This window comes from Protopterus annectens, chromosome 2.part0 (assembly GCF_019279795.1).
Source record: "Protopterus annectens isolate FY-2018-M chromosome 2.part0, PAN1.0, whole genome shotgun sequence".
Lineage (NCBI taxonomy): Eukaryota > Metazoa > Chordata > Ceratodontiformes > Protopteridae > Protopterus > Protopterus annectens.
The window spans coordinates 1,411,985,511-1,412,007,817 of record NC_056728.1 but is presented as its reverse complement, the minus strand read 5'-3'; the positions used below and the strand labels follow the sequence as shown (position 1 = coordinate 1,412,007,817).

General features: G+C 43.6%; 1 protein-coding gene across 2 annotated transcripts in view; it reads left to right on the top strand.

The window, feature by feature from the left end:
* Positions 1–5,407, top strand: part of NOCT (nocturnin) — a 608,362-nt gene extending 602,955 nt beyond the window's left edge. For both annotated transcript variants that reach the window (XM_044061646.1, XM_044061645.1), the window contains exon 3: positions 1,261–5,407. In XM_044061646.1, coding sequence (XP_043917581.1) covers positions 1,261–2,096 — 836 coding nt within the window. In that variant the 3' untranslated portion in view covers positions 2,097–5,407. The remainder of the gene's footprint in view (positions 1–1,260) is intronic.
* Positions 5,408–22,307: the final 16,900 nt, after the last annotated feature.

Here is a 22,307-nt window from a genome sequence, read left to right as displayed (position 1 = left end):
GTAGGGAAAAATGGGAAATGTAGGAGCAATACATATAAGGGAGGAATTGGGTTTAAAAGAAGGCCAGACTTGAATGAGCTATGTAATGTTTCACCAACAATGATTGAGTAAACTATGTGATGTATAATATTTGCAGCTAGGATTGTTAATATGGTTTGTGATTTAAAATGCTTGCAGCTGAGATTATATCAATATGGCTTGTTTTCATTTATAAATGAATAGCATTTAATGAATTGTTTCTTGTTTAAAAAAATGGTAGTGAAGTGCATTAAAAAAGGAAATTGTGGGAACAATACATGCAGAAGAATGTTTTTGAAGGAAGAATGAAGTTTGAGAGAAATTGAACAAGTCATTTAATATTGCTTTGATTATATGATATAACAATATGTAATGTGTAATATTTGTAAATGTGATCTTAATCTGGTTTGAATTCTTTTTTTGCATAAATGTAAATTTGCCTGTGTCACAAGTGGTGATTGAATAAAGGTGTCTACAGCAGCATTGATCATGAGAACATCTACTGTTATGGTAAGATTATTTATACAACTGTACTTTTGTGCCCCCACTCCGCCCACCTACAGAACATTTTTGAACTTTTTAACTTTGTAGAAGCAGACAGGTCCAGTGTGACTGTATGCCAGACATGGACTCCCAGAGGGTAGCCTGTGGAGCTTATCCCTTACTTGAGTTTCAGGGCATGTGATGGGATATGCCTTCGTCAGGCTCTGGTAATACAGAATTTGAATACATGGTCACCATTGTACAGTGTCCTGTTTAGAGCAATTCAGTCTTCATTTTTAAATGAAATTGTAGGTAGTTTGTCTATGAAGTTTTGAAAATTTTGGTTTCTAAACCCTGCCACCACACTTGCATCTAATTTATTACACTGTACAGTTATTTTGCAAAAGTTTAGTTCCATTTGCACAGTGTCAATTGTATATGCATTCTTTATTTGCTGTGGTACTGCTGTGAGCTAGTCACCTAGCCAAGGTCATTGCTGAACAGTTGCCTAATGAACAAGGTGTGCTCACCTACATACAAGTACACATTTTCCAGCTGAAGTGTAGCCTAAAAAATGAGAGCACTTCTGTTAATTTTCTTTTTGCAATACATTTAAGGCATCTTTTTTACTGTATCAGATTTTTTTCTGTACAGTGCTTCCCTTTACACTGTCTTTACTTCTGTACTTTGATATGTTGACATTTCATTGCCAAGTTGGATTTGCAGCACCAGCTGATTTTCTGTTTTCATTTTTTACAGCCCTTGGAGAAGGAAAAGACAATTTTATTCAGTGCCCAAGGGAAGCCTTAAACTGGGAAGAGAGAAAATATCTTATCCTTGAAGAAATACTCACATACCATCCAGATGTTTTATGTTTGCAAGAAGTGGACCACTATTTTGACACGTTCCAGCCAATACTCAGCAAGCTTGGTTACAAGTGTACCTTTCTTCCAAAGCCATGGTCACCGTGTCTAGATGTTGAGGCAAACAATGGACCAGATGGTTGTGCTTTGTTTTTTTGCAGAGACCGATTTGAACTTGTAGACAGTGCTAATATTAGACTAACAGCTATGATGTTAAAAACAAATCAAGTGGCCATTGTTCAAACACTTAAGTGCCTAAAAACAGGAGGACTGTTGTGTGTTGCTGTCACTCATTTGAAAGCCCGAGTAGGATGGGAGAGATTTCGATCTGCTCAAGGTTGTGATCTTCTCCATAGTCTTCAAGATCTCTCTAAAGGCTCAAGAGTGCCTTTGATAGTTTGTGGAGATTTCAATGCAGAGCCATCAGAAGATGTTTATAAACAGTTTGCCACCTCAAGCCTTAACCTGAATAGTGCTTATAAGCTTTTGAGTGAAGACCACCAATCTGAACCTCCTTATACAACTTGGAAAATTCGTCCATCTGGAGAATGCTGCCATACTCTAGATTACATCTGGTATTCCCAGCATGCTCTTAATGTGGACTCCATCCTTAGCCTGCCTACGGAGGAACAAATTGGACCTAACAGATTACCATCATTCAGTTACCCTTCAGATCATTTGTCTCTGGTGTGTGACTTCAGTTTCAGCAAAAATCCTGACACACTTTTATAGCTAAAGTCTTGTTGGATAAAACTGCTTTAGAATCATTCATAGCAAGACTGAAGTGCTGTTTGTGCGGTAGGGTTGTTGGAGCTCATGCTGTAACTGGGCTTTTGATTGTCAAAATTTTGCTTGTTTTGTTTCACCATTTAGGTTTTGGGAAGCAATTTCTATAGACTCAGTTTAATTGTGAACACTTAATATCCAGTATATCTGGTAGGCTTAAACCATTTAAAACCATCATGCTTTGTACCATAATCCTAACCTAAATGTTACTAAAAATAACTGTAATTAAAACCTTTAAATTGCATGTTTGTGATGGGAAGGCAAGCCATTGTAAAGTTGATTTGAAGCTGCTTAAAAAGGAAGCCCTAAATCTTATGTACAAGTAATATGTATTTGGGTATGTAGGCCAAGTTATGATTGTCTCTGCAGTGGATTATTTAGAACCCACATAGTAAGTAATTGTACATGTTGGGAAAGGTGAACAACTTTACCTGAATCACTCAACTATTAACAATTCTTTTTATGGCCATCAGCTTAATAAGCTGCTGTTGTATTCAGTCGATCATGCCGTCCCTGAATGACTTTAGTTAGCAGTAGTAAAATGTAAACTTTGAATGCTTCTAAATGGTATTGTGCTTATGTTAGAAACCAAGTCTGTAGTCTAGTTCCCTGTTGCAGTTCCCTGTTGCTAGAAAGTCTGTGTGCTTTTACCATCGGGGAAAGTATTTTAAAACTCTACCTTAAATGCCTTTGGTCTCTTCAGCTCCGGCTTTATGCTGTTTATTGTAAAAGTTGTGAACCCGCAAGACAGTACTGTGATGCAGAGGGATAAAGCACTGACTTGTACCCCAGGTGACCTCTGTTTTTGTGTCCCAGGCACCAAGGAAATGGCTTGGGAGGGGTGGTGGTGATTGGTAACGTTGGCTTACCACTTCTCAGAAGAGTGGTTAATACTTTTCTTGCTGCAGAAGCTTTGTATTCAGGTTGGTCAGCAAGCATATAACGCATGTAGGAAAGTAGCATGTGGGGGGGGGTGCTAGCGTTCCTAGGAAGGCATTGCTGTGTAGGTCAACACAGTGAGTTTAAGGAAGGGTACACATATTCATGGGCAGTGTGACTGGCGTATTGCCCATGCCAGCCAATGGGGGGGATGCAAAATATAAAACTGCCTGCCCACTCTCTTCTACTTTACCCCCGAACCCCCAGCTTTCCTAGTGTCAGTGGACCCCCTGGTATAGAAAGAAAGAGTATTGGATTTGATGGTTTCAGGGAAGGTGGTTTCAGGAAAGGTGGGTAGTGTTCATCTGTGAGATCCTGGCAGAGGTTTGTAAAAATAAGAAGTTGGTGATGTCTGAATGCATGTGTCTGTTTTATGACTATGTTTCTGTCAGATTGAGGCATAAATACTGGTTATTGGTCCGCTAATACATCTGCACTGGTCTTAAATAATTGGAACACGTGTTTATTGGTTTCTGGAGGTATGTAATTCAGTAAACCAAACATGTTAAATACATTTGTACAGATGTTTTAACTTTATTTGACCTTGGAGGTGAAGGCTAGCATATAACTTTAATGTGTTTGAGCATGTTTGACATTGCAGCTTATATTTGTTACCTTATAAACTAGCTGCAAGGAGTATCTAGATAAATTTAAAAGTAACATTTAAGTTGTGTCCCAAACTCTGCAGTGCAATTACATCAGTGTTTGTGGTCCCTTTTATCTGCTCTCTAGAATCCTGCAGCTCAGTCTTTCTAATTCCACATTAAAACAAGCTAGTTTTGCCTTTTGTAAGAACATTTTGTGCTATTGCCCTTCCTGCTAGTGTTCTGCATGTTGTGACCGCCGTACTATGTTTGTGCTACAGCAGAATTTCTTAAGACAGCTTGGCTGACCAATATCTGTAAAAGGTAGGTTTAAATTCCCAGCATGTGAGGAATCGCATAAATAGTAGTGGTAACATTCACATGCTTTGTGCACAGCCTGGGGAATACAAGAAAATGGCTTTCTCAACTTTATACTGTTCTGTTGAAGTAGAGTAGCTTTAATTGAGGACTTGAAACGATACTAATTCTCTGAGTACATGTCTTAATAATTGATAACTGGTTCAAAATCAAAATTTGATGTACAGAAATATTTTCTTAACCACTACAGCAGTTCACATTGCATTTAATAGTGTAATAATCCTGAACTTTTTGTGAAAAATTGTGTTCTCTTATGATTTGCTGAAAAGGCTGAGCTGTGATTAGATGACATTGCAGAGGACTAATACTAAACTATTACCAAACCACTTCTGTAATCCACAGTTTTGTTTCCTCTGCTTCTGTGTGCCTACTTTGTGATTCTGAGCAAGGCAGTGCTCCAAGACTTGCCCATGAAGAGTCATTTTAGGTCAACTGGGGTTGCCCAATTAACATAGAGAAAAATGTAGCTACGTACTGTGATTTGCCGTAACTTTTGATTTATTCCTTCAGTGGAGGTAAGATCACCTCTCTTTCTGAAGGAAGGACCAATTACCCAAAGTATAACAAGTATAAATCTCTGAATGTAAAAGCATCTTCCATGTTGCTAACTTTTGTACTTGTAGCCGAGAGAGATTTACCACTCCCCGAGTGTGCTTTAAAACGTAAAGACCCCCCGCCCCAAACAAAAGTGTTCTCTTGCATTTTATACATGTGAACACTCCTGTTGCAAAATATTTTTCTTTTACAAGCGCAGGTTTAAAAAAAAAAGTCTACACAGTCTCCCCTGAACGCAGAAGTCCAAGTCGACTTCTCTCTGTCTTGAAATAAATTGGCATGCAAGCAGCAAGCAGCACAAAAGTGTAATTGTAAGACTTTTTTCCCCTAATGTTAATGTAACAGACTGGCAGTTACATAATTCTTCACAGTTGTTGGCTTTGTAGTTTAAACCTTTTAAAGGTTTTACATTAACTCCTTAAAACAACTATTGAGTGTTCGCGTGCATTAAAAAGCATGCAGACACACCATTTTTTTGCAAAGTAAAGATGCAGAAAATACATTTGCAGATCTTAAGTATGTGGTGCGGGTTTTGTTTAAATTTTTTCTTTTTCAGTGCTTTTGTGTAGCTTCTTAAGGTCACTTAATGTGTACAGTCTTGTTTTGCGTTTGAATTAGTTACAGTTTACCTTATTTATTTTTGCATATGACAGTGATGGTTCATAACTTTTTTTATGACAATTATGCACTTTAAAAGTTCCTGTAGAATAGTATTATTGTAAGAGTAACTTGAAAAACATTTCAGATTGTATGTAAAAATCATGATAAAATAAGTAATAAAACCAACATTATTAAGAATGATGTAGATGTAGTTGCGCGTTTCATTTCCAGTGGGGTTTGTTGGTGCTGGCAGTTTGTCTCCTGCCTCAGCCTCATTTAGTGCTTGTTTATTTATGAAGGTATGGGATTGCACTTGAAATGAACCATCATGCCAGCTGTGTTGGTAGAGGGATGAAACTGTCACTTTGTATTTGCAACCCAGGTTCAATTAGAAGGCTGTGATGCTAGAAGCGGTCATAAAGGAGGTAGGGAGGAGCAACAGCTGTCAGCTTAACATTCTGTGTAGTGGGGTGAGAATCCTCATGTGCTCTTCCACAGGACAACTTAAATGATGGTGCTTGCATTATGTGGCTCAACACTTACGGGGGTGCATGTGTAGAAGAATACACAATGTTCTTCATGTTTCACTGCTGCTGCAGTCATCCCACTTAGATCATCTGCCTGCAGGTAGCCCTCAGTCAGCCTGAATACCAGAAACTTAGTATTTCCGCGTCTGTTGCTGTCGCTTCAGGACTAACGTCAGGAGTATAAAAACAGCCAGCCGACGCCATTACATCAGTCTTTCTTGCCGAGGAGCCTGAAGCAGAAGCAGTTCGCATACGAGTGCCGGTTGACCGCTACTTGAGTTTTCGTTTCTTAATTGAATCATCCTGAAGTCATCTAAAGCTAAGTACCCCGTTGGGGATCCTTTTTTTCTTGCTCTAACCAATGTCAGAAAAAGTTAACAATTGTTTCGTCTGTGGAAAGCAAATATCACACTGAGATTTCCATTCTTACTGCGTCACCTGTAGGCCCAGACCACGACGTACCTCGCTGTCGGTTTTGTGCTTTGTTCAATGCCCGTACTATTAGTCATCGGGCCCTTATTGTCGCTAAATATTTTCGCTCTCCATCTCTGTATTCTGAAATGGCTTTGGTAAGCCATCCAACTACCGATCCTCCGAAAAAACAGAAGGATAAAGACAGACCGCACACGTCCAAAACTGCCAACTACACTTCTGTTAAGCTAGTCGCCAGTTCGCCTGTACTCGGGCGTTTTGGCAGCCCCTGTTTCCTACTTCGATGGATTCGCAGGCCGCTGCAGAGACCCATTCAGAGTCTGGTATGCTGCGAGTCTCTTCTTTGACTACGGAACCTGCAGATGTCTACCTTGGATGGGTCTAGAGCTGCTGTGCAGGCACCAGCTTCTGAGGAAGTTCTTTGCACGACCGATATTCGACACAAACTGGTGACTTCTTCCACGTCTTCAGTGCTGTCTAAAACTACCAAGTTTCTAAGGCCAAGAGTACGAGCTACGCCTAAAGAAACTGTGAGCCAAACTCAAGCACCTGCTTTGCCGCAACATCAAATGCTTAAAATGGCAGAAGAAAGCCAGCCTTCCCCTGCTAAGAAAAAGAGACCTGTCCCCAGCAGTTTTAACAGACAGAGTCTGACTGAGGCATCTGAAAATTAAGACCTGCCTTTATCTACTTATGAGGATTCAGATGCAGAGGAATCCATTCCCTCTGCTTCTCCTCCAGAGGATTTTTCTTTTGGTGAAACTCTACATACTTTTCCACTGGGAATGCCAAGACTATCCTCCAGTCCAAAAAGAGACTCTGAGAATTTTTAGATTTGCCACAACGTAGACCTTTAGCAAAACCCCAGTTCTGGATGTTGTGGATGATGTCTTTATGGAATCCAGTCTAACTCTACCCCCCTGCTCCTAGGAAACCAGACTAGTAGTACAGAATTCCCAACTCTTTCAAATTCCTTTTCAAAAATCCTACTGCTGACCGTCCCAGAGGTAATCTCCAGGGGCCTAAAGGTATCAAAGCAACTACAGCTAAGAATCCCACCCCTTCGGACAGGAATTCCAGAGCTTTAGACAGATGGGGTAAAAAGTATACACCTCTGCAACTCTCACCATTAGGGCATTGAATTGCCAGTTTCACATGCTGAAGTATCAGCAACATATTATGCAACTTAAGCAAAAATTAGCTACCTTTACAGACTGTGCAGAAAATAAAGAATTACAAGAGCTTATGCATTCTGCAAGCCAAGTCAGCAAGCATACTTTGCAATGTGGCTTTGACGCCCTAGAAGCATCTTGCAGGGCAGCAGTCAATGGTTATGTACTGAGAAGGCATGCTTGGCTTAAGGAGCAGACCTTGCCAGACTAAGTCAAATCAAAATTACTAGATGCTCCTTTGAACAAGGACAATCTGTTTGGCACTAAAGCAGAAGAGGTTCTTAAAGATGGAAGAAAAAGCTAAATCTATGCAGACAGTCAAAGATTTCTTGCAAGTACAGCCTCCTTTCCTGCCCCCTCAAGGCCATCTCCAACTAGACCCAGGGGGAAACAGACCCCGACTTAAGTTAAGGCTCATACGCATAACAGAAATAGAAAGATTTTTCAAAGTAGAAAGGGATGATGATGAATGAATTATATGGAAATTCATGAAATAAGGACAGAGTGGGATTTTTTATGTAGCTCCTTAAAGAGAACAGCCTGCCACACAGAATAGTATATTCATAAATTAAAGTATTCTAAGAACTAAGCCAACATGACAATAGAAAAAAAATATTTTGCCAGAAGGAATGACTGCAATTAGGGGTACAGAGAATAGGAAAGAAGGGACTGGAATTTAGTGAAGAAAACTTGGCAAAAGAATCAAGGTATTAGGAGCAAATAACTGCACAGGGAAAGGTAATAGAATGCGAAGAAGCCAAGAAGACATTTGGACTCCCAGGCTACAGACTGCATTTCCTATCAGGAGTTGATATCTGAGTGTAGGCTGCAAAGAGAGTGGGATAAGGGAATCCTAAGTAAAAGACCTGCTCTGGTAGAGTTTTTTTAATTGAATTTAGAACAAAAGCTGCTGTTACAAAAGGGATAATTGTGAGTAGTATGGCATATGAAATACTGAATGATAACTACAGAGATCAGTCAGAGGTTGGAAAAGACTGGGAAGAGAGCTTGGATAAGTAATTTACAAGGAAACAGTGGAAGGACTTATGTATGGCTCTAAATGTGCAACAAGGTGTAGAAGATTTAGGATTTTTGCTTGGAACCATTTGCATAATTGACAGACTCCAAATAATTTTACCTCTGGTAGATAAATGTTGGAGGTATGATGGGGAGGAAAGCAGTAGTTGGGGAACATATGTTTTGGAAGTGTAATGATTTGGCATTCTTGAAAAATTCCCTACAGAGTATTCTGTCCAGAAATTAGATGAGCAAATGAGTGTAACTAAGAAAAGTATTATATTTTTTAATTGGAATACAGGAACTGAATCAACTAGGCATAATAAAGCCTTGTTAAGTTTAATTATGGTGGCTGTCAAAAAAGCAGTTGCGAGAAAATGGAAATCAGTTTAACCATATTGCATTTGAAGTATTGAATATGAATAGCCTTCCTGGCAAAAGGCAAAGATGTTAAGTTGTCAATCTCGCCTTCATTCTTGCTTGATGGGTTCAGAGCCGATCCTCGGCTCCGACTCGGCACTTGCTAAGCTCGAGAGTCACTTTTACCAGCTCGAGGCAGCCCCATATCCCATGATGCAAGGCGGTAAGTACCCAGATCTTGTTTGCCGCTTCGCTGATGAGGTCCTCCTTTTACCAGCTCCTGGTAAGTGATTTACTACTTTGCTATTTTAGCCCCCTTTAACAAAAAAACCCTTAATTGTTAGTTTTATATCAGTTTTAAACCTTTTCTGACAGAAAATTCTCTCTCTTCTTACTTTTTTAGTCAGACTTTCACCAACCTCTGTTAGGGTGTGTGTGTGTGTTTACTAATTATACCTTTTGGTATATTTAATTTAATTTCTTTGACTGGTGTGTCTGTGTGTTTTTTACACCATGTCTAAAGAAAGGGTCTCAGGCTTTAAGAAGTGTGACTCGTGCTGTCAGAAAATGTCTCTGACAGACGGTCACACTTCTTGCCTGTACTGTCTGGGGCCTCTTCACCTGCAGGACTCCTGTGCTATATGTCATTCTTTCAGCCAGAGAGTCCTGCAGGAAAGAAGAAATAAGCTGATTTTGAGGGGCCTTCTTAAGCCGGAGGGCTCTCCGGCTAAGTCGGCTCCATCCAAGACTTCTAAGTCTTCCAAGGCCCAGGCTTCTGTGTCCAAGCCTGCGGCCTCGGCTCTGACTCATTCAGAGTCGAGATCGGCTCCGGCTGGAGCCGATTCTGGGTTAACTAAACCTTCGGCACCGATGGCTATCGGTGCCGATTCTGGTTCGACCACTTCGGTGTCGGCTCCGATCGGTTCCGACCACCATGTGGCTCAGGCATCGGTGTCGGCTCCGACACCGTTACTTTTGTGGCTGTATCGGCTCCGGCTGGAGCCGATGCATCGAAGCTACCTGTCGGCTCCGATAAGTTGTCGGCTCCGACAGGTTCAGTAGTTTCATCGGTTCCGATGGCTCCTTCGAGGAAGAGGTCTAGGTCTCCTTCCTTGGAGCCGATACTTTCGGCTCGGCTTCACCTCTCCTCTCGAACGGAGCCATCGGAGCCGATCTTCAAGGTCATCCAGGCTTTCTGACCATGATTTAGAGAGTGGTCAGTAGATTACTTAAGTCACAGGCACTGGCCCAAATGTTACATAGCCCATCTCAACAGACGGCTATTGGTCCACACCCCGTTGCAGTTCCTCCTTCAACTCTACCCCAGAGCTTGGAGTTGGAGTCTTCGAATGGTTACTGCTACGGCTGAGGGACAGATACCCCTTCTGTTCCTTCAGCCTCTACTCTTATCTCCTCTTGAGACCTTCCTTAGAGGGATTCGGTGGCCGGGCTTCCATGGTCTCCTCAGAGGGGTGAGTGGCATCGGACCCTTGTCCGAACCCGCTCTTCCCTTGGAGCCTCGGCCTTGGTGAGCTCTGCTCCGACATCTGCCTCGGAGACTTCCCTTCGGTGGTCCCTGGAGTTCCTAGCTCTTGAACGGGTTCTCTCGGACCTTCCTGGGAGGGAGCATTCGAGGTGATGAAGAGTGTGCTGGCCACGGCCAGCAGTCTGTTCCCTTAGCTCCTCCCTGTATAGTGCCTGTTGACATCTCTGCCACTTCTCTTGCTACAGGACCCAGAGATCCTCCGCCTCAGGTTTCCCCATTGGGAATATCCCCTCTTCCGAGGATTCTCCTGATGTTTGGGTGATCCTCCTAGGAAGAGGACCTGTAAGAGGAAACATGTAGACTCCCGAGTCTATCACTTCAGATACTGACTTAGATGAGTCAGAGGGATCCCCAAGATCCCCTTCTGAGGATGTCTCCTTCTCAGACATCCTAGAACTCCTTAGACAGAGGGGAAACTGGCCCACTAATAATCCCTCTGAGGATGAGTCAGTATACCTAGAGGCGTTTGGATCTCGGCCCTCCACCTCCTGGGTGTCTCCGCCTTTCGACCCCCTTATGCAGGTTATTGCCCGAAAGGCGTGGGCTGCTCCTGACTCTGTAGAGCCAGTCCCTAGGAGGCCTTCAAAATTTATTACTGCCCCGTGTGATAAGCAATTCCTCACTAAGGGTGTCCCCGCTGCTGCCACCAAGAAGGAACTTGCAGATCCTTCCGTACCCGTCCATCCTCCTAATAAGGACTCTAAGACCATGGATAGGTACGGTAAGCGGATGTTTTCTTCAGCGACCTTTGCTATGCTGAATTACCTATGTCACTTCACCAGACTCCAAAGGGATATCCTTAAGGAGCTAGGTGATGTTGTACAGGATCCTACAGCTGCAGGGGCTCAGGAAAAAATTGCTTCGCAGCTAGGAACCCTTAATTCCATTGCAAACTCCTCCATGCGGCTAATATCATATGCTGCTGATGGAGCAGTAGGGCCGCAGGTACAGGTGTGGCTCTTAGACGCCAAGCCTGGATGCGGCTATGTGACTTTGCAGATCCCTTTAAGGCGTCCTTCACAAATTCTCCCTTTGATGGGTCAGCTTTGTTTGGCCCTCAAGTGAAGGAAACTTTGACCAGGTGTGAGCAGGACGGCAAGACTCTTTCTGCCGTGGAGTCCGTTTTCCACCCTTCTAGACCTTACCCCAAAGGACAGAAAGGTGGCAAAATGTGGTTCCGCAAATCCCAAGGAGTCACGCCGGATTCACGTGGTCAGTTTACCCCTAGAGGCAGAGGGGGTAACAACAACAGACGCCGCTCTAGAGGCAGAGGGTGTCCAAAAAACCAGGGAAACAGAGAGCCTCTCTCTGACCAGCCCTTTCAGCATCCCTGAGATGTTGCCCGGCTGTCCCTCCTTGGAGGCAGTCGGGGGAAGATTATCACTGTACCCAGAAGCCTGGCACTCCCTCACTCAAGACAGATGGGTACAGTCGATCATATCCAAGGGTTACATAATTCCTTTCGAGGAAAGTCCTTTCTACCCCTCAAATTCCCTTCCAGATGTACCACCCGGTCTAAGGGAAATTGCAGAGTTAGAAGTCTCAAAACTACTGCAAAAGAGCCATTCAGCCAGTTACAACAGACCATTCAGAGCCGGAATCTACTCAAGGTTCTTTTGGTCCCCAAAAGACGGGAGACTGGAGACCAATATTGGATCTCAGCAGACTCAACAAGTCTGTGAGGAAGACAAGATTCGAATGGTCACTCTTCAGTCAATTCTGCCCTTCTTACAGAAGGACAACTGGATGTGCTCAATAGATCTTCAGGATGCGTACTATCACATCAAAATTCACAGACGCTCCAGGAGATTTCTCCGCTTTCGGCTGGGGTCCAGTCATTTCCAGTTCAGAGCCCTGCCCTTTGGTCTCACTACAGCCCCCAGAGTGTTCACCAAATGCATGGCAGTGGTCACGGCTCACCTGAGACGTCAAGGATTCCAGGTGTTTCCATATCTCGACGACTGGCTCTTCAGCCACCACCAGCATCAGCTTATTCAAGCCAGGGATTACACAATAAAGCTTTGTACTCTTTTGGGCATCTCTATCAACTTCGAAAAGTCATCCTTATCGCCCTGCCAGTCTATTACTTTCATAGGCGCAAACTTAAACACTGTTAGGATGTCAGCTACCCTTACAGATCAAAGAGTTTCAGACATTCAAAGTCATGTCAGGATCATTCTAGCCAACAAGAAAGTACAGGCCAGAATGGTTCTAAAGGTATTAGGCCTCATGGCTGCGGCCATTACTCTTCTTCCCCTGGCTCGCTTCTACATGCGCCTTCTTCAGTGGATGCTGTTCACACAGTGGTCGTACCAACAACTTCCAATGCGTCACCAGATTCTGGTGACACAGACTTGCAAAGATCATCTTGCTTGGTGGATCACATCTCCCCAGGTTCACCAAGGCAGACACTTTGTACCCCATCCCGGTAGCCACTGTCACCACGGATGCCTCCCTGATCGGGTGGGGGGGTCATTATCAGGGCAGGATGGTTCATGGGACATGGCAGCCGTTCGAGAACCACCTGCACATAAATGTCCTGGAGATGAGAGCAGTGCTTTTAACGTTGCAAGCCCTCAACGACTTTCTTCCCGTAGGGACAATTGCAGTCCACACAGACAACATGTCTGTAGTTTGGTATATCAACAAACAGGGCGGAACCAAGTCCTACCCCTTGTGTCGAGAAGCGCCCAGACTATGGCAATGGGCAATCTCCTCTCATCGGTTTCTGGTAGCAACGCATATCCCTGGGAAAACCAACATTGTAGCGGACAGATTGAGCAGAGCTATTCTCATGCCTCACGAGTGGTCTCTCAAGCAATCTATAGCGGAAGAGATATTTCTGGAATGGGGTCGTCCATGTTGCGATCTTTTTGCTACTCCCCAAAACAGCAAATGCCCAGACGACTTCTCTCTCTTCCCTCTTCCAGGCCATCCCCCCAGAGACGCTCTGACCCAGGATTGGCCCCAGGGACTTCTTTATGCCTTTCGTCCATTTCCTCTGATCCCTCAAGTTATCCAGAAAGCAACCGTTTTGAGAGCCAAATTGATTCTCATTGCTCCTTACTGGCCTCGACAAGTTTGGTTCCCGATGTCCTTCATGGATGCATCTGCAGTCATAACAGCTGGGTTGTCCTGTCGTCAGGCAGCCCGTCAGTCGGCCGGATTCCAAAGTCCGGGTCCGGCTTCGGCTGATGTCGCTCTTCATCCGACGTCATCTCTGCTGGACTTCGGGTATAAAGGCATCAGCCGACGCCATCTTCCTCAGTCTTTCTTGCGCGTGGCGCGAAGCAGAAGCTGTTCGCAAGTGCCGGTCGCCGGATCCAGAGATTTTTCTACCGAATACTACAAGACTTCTAAAGCTAAGTACCCGTTGGGACTCTTTCTTGCCTCAGCCGATGTCAGAAAATGTTAATAATTGTTTAACCTGTGGCAAACAAATACCTCATAAAGATTTCCATTCTTACTGTCTGTCTTTTTTAGGCCCAGCCCACGCACGTAGCAGCCTGTTCGCCTGTGCTTCTTCAACCGACGACGCTTAGGCCGGTCGGAGTTTGCAGAACAGTTTTTCGGTTCTGACTTTGCTTACATTATGTCGCCGGAACCTCCGACTACACTTTCTGCCAAAAACGCAAAGAAAAGACCGACACCGCGGTCCGCGGTTTCGCTGAAACCACGCTTAAGCAAACGCGAGTGTCTCGGTTTCCAAACCGAGAAAACTGATATAGGTACAGCCGAATCTATCTCTACTCTTGAGGCCCCTGCTACAAATATTGAATCGGCCTCTGAAACTTTACCCACTGACTTATCAGACACCATTCCCTGGATGTCTCTACCCCAGCACGTGGTGCTGCTAGGCCTCAGCTGCCATGTCCATTAAGGCCTTCGCCAGGGCTAAAGCAGCCAAGTCTACCAAATCAGTGCCTGTTAAACCACCCTCAACCAGGCCCACTTCTAGTTCTCAAATGCTCACCTTGGCAGAAGATTTGATTTCTTTAATTAGAGGATCTCACCCAGACAGGGCCTCTCAGCCCCCAGATAAGAGACCTAGGGCAGAGCCCCCTGAGCCAGTGTCCTCTGATGATTCTGCAGATGAATCAGACATTACTGACCAACCAGAGGCCCCTTTTTCTAATTTTGAGGATTCTGATGCTGAAGAATCCATTCCAGCTGCTTCCCCTCCTGAAGAATTCTCCTTTGGGGAAACCTTGCATGCCATGCGAGAGCAGTTCCAATGGCAGCAACAAGAATTCTCAGATTCCCGAAAAAGACTTAGAACCTTTCTGCACCTTCCACAGCACAGGCCCTTAGCTATACCTCCTGTTCTTTCTGTGGTAGATGACGCTTTTAATGATGTATGCTCTGCTCCAGACTCATTACCCCCAGCCCCTGCCAAATCAGACAGATTTTACAGGGTGCCTGACACTCATCACCACCTTTACAAGGCACGCCTTGCAGACCCAGAAACTATATCCCAGGGTCCCAAGGCAGTTGCCGCGACCATAGCTAAAAACCCTACTCCTTCTGAAAGGGAAGCAAGGTCATTAGACAGATGGGGTAAAAAAGTATACACTTCAGCTACTCTCTCAGCTAGAGCTTTAAACTGCCAGTTTCACATGATACAATACCAAGAGTTTATGCTTGATCAGTTAACTAAAAAATTAACCACTGATGAAGCTCTTGACAAGAAATATGTATTAGAAATGGTAAATAACATACAACAGGTTAGTAACCATTCCTTAAAATGTGGCTATGATGCACTGGAGGCTTCATTTAGATCAGCCATGACTGGCACAGTGATAAGAAGGCATGCATGGCTAAAGGAGCAAGCTCTACCAGATCATGTTAAAGCTAAATTGTTAGATGCTCCTATGGATAAGACAAGTTTGTTTGGTGCACCTGCCCAGCAGGTTATGAAGAAAATGGAAGAAAAGGCAAAATCTAGCAACGCATATCCTGGGAAAACCAACATTGTAGCGGACAGATTGAGCAGCCCAGACAGGGCCTCTCAGCCCCAGATAAGAGACCTAGGGCAGAGCCCCTGAGCCAGTGTCCTCTGATGATTCTGCAGATGAATCAGACATTACTGACCAACCAGAGGCCCTTTTTCTAATTTTGAGGATTCTGATGCTGAAGAATCCATTCCAGCTGCTTCCCTCCTGAAGAATTCTCCTTTGGGAAACCTTGCATGCCATGCAGAGCAGTTCCAATGGCAGCAACAAGAATTCTCAGATTCGAAAGACTTAGAACCTTTCTGCACCTTCCACAGCACAGGCCCTTAGCTATACCTCCTGTTCTTTCTGTGGTAGATGGCGCTTTTAATGATGTATGCTCTGCTCCAGACTCATTACCCCAGCCCTGCCAAACCAGACAGATTTTACAGGGTGCCTGACACTCATCACCACCTTTACAAGGCCCCTTGCAGACCCAGAAACTATATCCCAGCGTCCCAAGGCAGTTGCCGCCACCATAGCTAAAAACCCTACTTCTTCTGAAAGGGAAGCAAGGTCATTAGACAGATGGGGTAAAAGTATACACTTCAGCTACTCTCTCAGCTAGAGCTTTAAACTGCCAGTTTCACATGATACAATACCAAGAGTTTATGCTTGATCAGTTAACTAAAAATTAACCACTGATGAAGCTCTTGACAAGAAATATGTATTAGAAATGGTAAATAACATACAACAGGTTAGTAACCATTCCTTAAAATGTGGCTATGATGCACTGGAGGCTTCATTTAGATCAGCCATGACTGGCACAGTGATAAGAAGGCATGCATGGCTAAAGGAGCAAGCTCTACCAGATCATGTTAAAGCTAAATTGTTAGATGCTCCTATGGATAAGACAAGTTTGTTTGGTGCACCTGCCCAGCAGGTTATGAAGAAAATGGAAGAAAAGGCAAAATCTAGCAACGCATATCCCTGGGAAAACCAACATTGTAGCGGACAGATTGAGCAGAGCTATTCTCATGCCTCACGAGTGGTCTCTCAAGCAATCTATAGCGGAAGAGATATTTCTGGAATGGGGTCGTCCATGTTGCGATCTTTTTGCTACTCCCCAAAACAGCAAATGGCCCAGACTTCTTCTCTCTCTTCCCTCTTCCAGGCCATCCCCCCAGAGACGCTCTGAACCAGGATTGGCCCCAGGGACTTCTTTATGCCTTTCGTCCATTTCCTCTGATCCCTCAAGTTATCCAGAAAGCAACCGTTTTGAGAGCCAAATTGATTCTCATTGCTCCTTACTGGCCTCGACAAGTTTGGTTCCCGTTCCTCCATCGTCACCTTTTAGTGCAGCCGTGGCATCTGGACCCAGTGCCAGATCTTCTGATTCACCAATCCGGTCAGCTGCACCGGTCTATCCCTTCTCTCAACCTCACAGCATGGTTGCTCCACTTCCTTCCTTAGCCAGGCTTCCTTTGATCTCTAACCCTGTTAGAGACATCATAGTAGCTTCTTTAAAATCCTCTACCAGGAGGATTTATGCAAGCAAATGGAAACGTTTCTCTTATTGGGCTAATGCCAAGAATATTGATCCTTTCACTGCCCCTGTTCAGGCAGTCCTGGACTTCTTAGCAGAGATTTTTCATGCATGCTCCTCTTCTTCCACAGTCAGAGTTCAATTGGCTGCTATCTCGAACTTTCATGTCGGGATTGCGGATCACAATATTATGTCCCATAGGCTTTGTAGGGCCTTCTTGAAAGGAATTTTCCTGCTAAAGCCTCCAATCAGGAATCCTCCTCTTCAATGGGATCTAAATTTAGTGCTGACATCCTTGATTCTTCCCCCCTTCGAGCCAGCTGTTGCTTGCTCCCTTAAATTTCTTTCTTGGAAAACTTTATTCCTAGTAGCTATCACATCGGCCAGGAGGGTGTCTGAACTTCATGCCCTATCGGTTTGACCCCCCTATTTGGTTTTTCACAAAGACAGAGTATCATTGAGAACTAATCCGACCTTTTTGCCTAAGGTCGCCTCAAAGACCAATTTGAATCAATCCATTGATCTCCCTGTATTTTTCCCAAACTATTCAGACAGAGCCGAACAAAAACTACATTATCTTGATGTCCACCGCCAACTCAGATATTATTTGGACAGAACTAAAAAATTTAGGAAATCTGATCAACTTTTTGTTTCCTATGCGGATAACAAGAAAGGCCTTCCTGTCTCTAAAGTGACCTTGTCTAGATGGCTTTCGGTCATCTCTGAAATTTATCTGCTCAGGGGAAAACAGCTGTGCTCAAAACCTAAAGCACATTCAACTAGGAGCTTAGCTACTTCTACAGCCTTTCAAGCTAGTCTTCCTTTAGACACTATTTGTGCAGCGGCCACTTGGGCCACTCCTCATACTTTTGTTTCCCATTACAAATTGGACTTGGCCTCCAGGGATAGAGCCAGTTTTGGCTCTACAGTCCTCAAGAGTCTGTTCCATTGAACCACCCAGGATAGAGGTGCTAGGGACGCGGTCCCATCAAGCAAGAATGAAGGCGAGATTGACAACTTAACATTAAGAAGTTATGTACCTACCATAACGTTCCATGTTAGTTGTCTTCTCTCGCCTTCTTTCTTGCGACCCTCCCTCCTTCCCCCGTGCCTGGACAGACCTTGTTTCTCTAAGGAGTTATTATGCTGAAGACCATTCATTCCTGGTCTTTTTTACATCCTGTAAGCTTTCTTTCTTTCTTTCTTCCTTTGGGAAGTGTTTTATGCTTGGTGCTACTGCCCTTTGTCATCAAACGAGATCTGGGTACTTACCGCCTTGCATCATGGGATATGGGGCTGCCTCGAGCTGGTAAAAGTGACTCTCGAGCTTAGCAAGTGCCGAGTCGGAGCCGAGGATCGGCTCTGAACCCATCAAGCAAGAAAGAAGGCGAGAGAAGACAACTAACATGGAACGTTATGGTAGGTACATAACTTCTTATTCTGACTTAGAGCATTTTCTTGGATTTCTCTCTTCTCGACATGGCCTAAGCAAGAGAGTTACTCAAAATTGTAGGCCTCATGGCATCAGTGATGCTTATTACCACTAGCCAAACTACATATGAGAAAAAATCAGTGATACTTGGAAGAGTTTTTTTGACCAAGCACCTTCATCCTTTGAATTTCCTGCTACCAGTACTGAGATCTGTGAAACAGGAACTGCAGTGATAGAGGGATAAACTGTCTTTGAATCCAGGAATATCCCTTTCTCTCTCCAGACCCCAGTCAAATCTATCCAGACAAGCTCTTCAGATTTTAGATGGCAGCAGTGTCCATGGGAGTTCAAGTGCATGGCTTATGGGGTCCTCAAGACATGCTAATACACATAGATGTTAATTATTCATGCCTTAGAAGTTCTTCACCCTTCAAGGACTCCGGATCCTGTTCTAGTGGTCACAGACAGCTGACTGTACAGCATTGCCTGACTCTTCAGGCCTCTTATTTTGTCAGAGCAAAGCACAGTGACAGACAGACTAGGAAGATTCAGAACTTGATCCAGATGCAAGGAGCACACCAAGCAGATCTGCTTGCCTCCTTTCAAAACAGACAATTGAAAATTTCTGTTCAAGACACCCTTGCACCATGCTTGGAAAACAAATACTCTATTATTCCCATGGTCTGAAAATGTTCCTGTATGCATTTCTCAACTTTACAGTGATTCCTAAGATACTTGTAAAGATTCAAAAGGAATTATCAAAGACCATTGTGGGTAACCACTTTTTGGCCCAGGCAAAGTTGGTACTACTTTTTAATGTAATCGGGCAAGAGCAATTACCAAAAACTTCCTCACAGACTGTATCTCCTCACACAGCATCAGGGGTGAATGGTACACCCCAGCGTGGAGCAGTTGTAACAAGACAGCCTGAATGATTCTATTTTGATACATTTTAGGCATTTGCTGTTTGTAGGTACGTATTTAAGGAGGCAAAAAAAAATCTTATATTTACAAGTGGAAGAGGTTCTCTAGGTTGGTGCTAGCCAATAATAGGTTCTGAAAGGATTTCAACCCCTCTGGTTTTGAAATATTTGAACTACTTAGGGATGGTTTGTCGTATGCTTCTATCAAAGTGCAACTTGAGGCTGTCTGAGGTGGTCTGGCAATGGATTCTCCCCTCCTTGGTGTTTTGTGATCAGATCATTTATGAAAAGTGTTGCATGTGAGAACTCTTCAAAAGAAAATTCCTCCTCTCTCAGATCTCAACTTTCTTCTTAAACTTTGACCTTAACCCTTTTGAACCTATCTCTAAGGCTGATTTATGGTTCATAATTTGGAAAACTGTTTTACATTTTTTTAAGACGTTTTATTTATTGCACCCACATCTGCAAGGTGAGTCTCTGAGATCCAAGCTGCAATAATGGGTCACACTATTTGATTTTTCACAAGGACAGGATTGTGTTGCACATTAAAAGTTGTTTCTGAATTTACCTTGAATCAAGTCGTCAATCTGTCAGTGTTCTGTTCCAAAAAAACAAGAGTGAAAATATTCTACATGTCCTGCATGTGCACAGGCAGCACATGTACTATCTTGACAGAACGAAGCCCATCAGGAATGTTGAAACAGCTGTTTGACTCCTATACAGGGACTGAAAAAGGTCAACCTGTCTGTAAGTAAATGTATTTTGCATGATGGTGGTTCTTTGCTGTTTTCTGTTACTCCCACCATGGTAAATCTCCTCCAGGCGAGGTTAAGCTCATTCAACTAGGGGCCTTATCTTTGATGGTGTACCGGAAAGTGGTGGACTCTGGAAGCATTCTAGAGGCAGCAACCGTGCCCTTTGGTCATAGCTCTACAAACTAGATTCCTTTTCAAGGTTCAGAGCAGGCTTTACTAGGACCATTCTCTAGGGGCTCCTGGAGCCTTTCCCATTCCACCTCTCAGTTATGGAAAGCTTTGGAAGTCTACCCAAAATGCCATTGAGGCAGTGATGATGATGAGCATAGTAGAGTTGTGCAAGTCCCACTTACCTGTAACAGCAAATGTTTAAATTCCTCACTGCCATAGTGGAAACACACTCCTAGACCCCCACCAGTGATTGTAGTTAGGGTTTCACCCTCTTTGATTTGGTTATTAGATTTTTTTGTGTGTGTGATATTGTGATTGGCTGCAAATTTACTCTTGTTAGATCTTTCTGGTTTCAAATACTTCCTATTTTTTTTTTTGTGAAAGAGAAAAAGCCTGAACACTTGCTTTCTGTCACAGCTGAAAGCTTTCCTTTCAGGTTATGCTTGGCCAATCAGCTGTCACAGGAAGAGAGAGAGGGAAGGGAGTCTAAAGTTTTGAAAGCTGGCCAATAGTGGGTTACTTTGGCAGATAACATAAAATGACCAAAATGCCACTGAAGCAGAGAGGAATTTGAACATATATTCTTACAGGTAAGTAGGATTTGTACAAATGTATTATATTTATGTAATCTGTTGTGATTTTTCTCCTCTTTAAGGAACTATAGATAAAACATTCAAGAAATACTCCACGTGGCCATAAGGTGCCACCTCAGAATGGCTATGAGATGCATATCATTTGCCTGGTCCAGAGCATCTTATTGCAGAGTGCTCCCTTATGTAAAGGGTTTGGACCCTATTCCTGATCTGATAGAGCTAAGCTAGTGATGAAAGGGCTCATTCCAGAGGATCAGGCAGAAAGGGTAGAAAAGAAATGGGATCAGGAATAATGATAGAGAAGGTAAGAAGACAAAGAATGACAAACCGGTTGGATCCTCTTCACTAAAAATTCTAGCAGGGATTTTACCCTCATCTTAGCTCTAAAAGTGAAGTCTCCTGTTTTGGAAAATGGTGTCATTAGGGATAAGCCTCCAGCTAAGATGGCCAGCACTCTTCTGATGGTTTTTATTTTCTGTTTTCCTGTCCTTCCCTCTTCTTCTTCCTTGCAATCAATCCATTCTATTTAAAGTATGACAGAAGCCAATTGGGAGCCTATGATAAGGGCTTTTCTGAAGACACAAATGGAAATGGACAACATCCCATCCCACACTGGTTCTAGGGTAAATTGGATTGCTCCCTCACCTCTCTTAGCTCTTTCCTGGGTGAAAGTTTCTGTATCAGCAGTTTGTGTTCTACCCAGATTCTACTTCTGCACAGTTAACTTTCTTGACTTCAGTGCTGATAGCTTCCCATACAATTCAACACCAGTCCCCTCATTGTCGAGTAAGTCTCAAACCTGATCAGTTGACAGTAGGACCTTTACATATAACTCGCTTAGAACTATTTTCATTGTCTTGTTTCCTTGGCATTCAAGCCAACTTTACAAAGCTCCACTCCAAGGATTTCCGAGTCCTCTGTGTTGGGACTGCACTGTTTGATGTTAACATCAGCCTTGGCAGGGAAGGAATCTGTTCCAAGGAATGGGCCTTTTGATGCCGACAGACTCTGTATCCAGCTTTGAGGTTGTGGAGAGGATAATAGCCTCCCCACCAGGCTTTCAGCAGGACATACAACAGCACTGGATGTATCCCTAAATGCTCATTATCAGTGTTTCCTCCCAGTCATCAAGGTTCCAAGGGACAAAGCAGAGCCAAATCCTTCAGGGATATGCAAACTGTGCAGTCTGACTATTCCAGTTGCAGCCGTAGATCTCTTGGAAGAGAACATGTAAGAAGAAATGTGTAGACTCCCCTTCACAGTTGTATCACATCAGACAATTGACTTGGATGAAAGTGAGGGTTCCCACAAATCCCCTCCAGAATATGCCACATCTGGCATGGTCCATGAATTGATGAAACCAAGGGGATCGTGTCTATTAGTTCCACCCTTATTCCTGAAGAGGTGCTCTTCAAGGCATATGGATCTGTGCCTTCTACCTCTTGAGTGGTATGTCTGCAAGACAACTTTATAGATTTGGTCTCCAGGAGGGCATGGCATGAGCCAAATATGTCTGAATCTGTTCCTAAAAACTTGATAAAGTGCCAAGGACTCCTAAAAACAGTATTGGTTAAAATGTCCTGTGGTGTATTTTATGCACCTGCCACCAAGAGAGAAAATTCAAAGATGGGTATCTGCTATCCTTCCCCTAAGAAAAAAGTTGAGGACAATGAACAGGATAGGAAAGTGTGCCTAT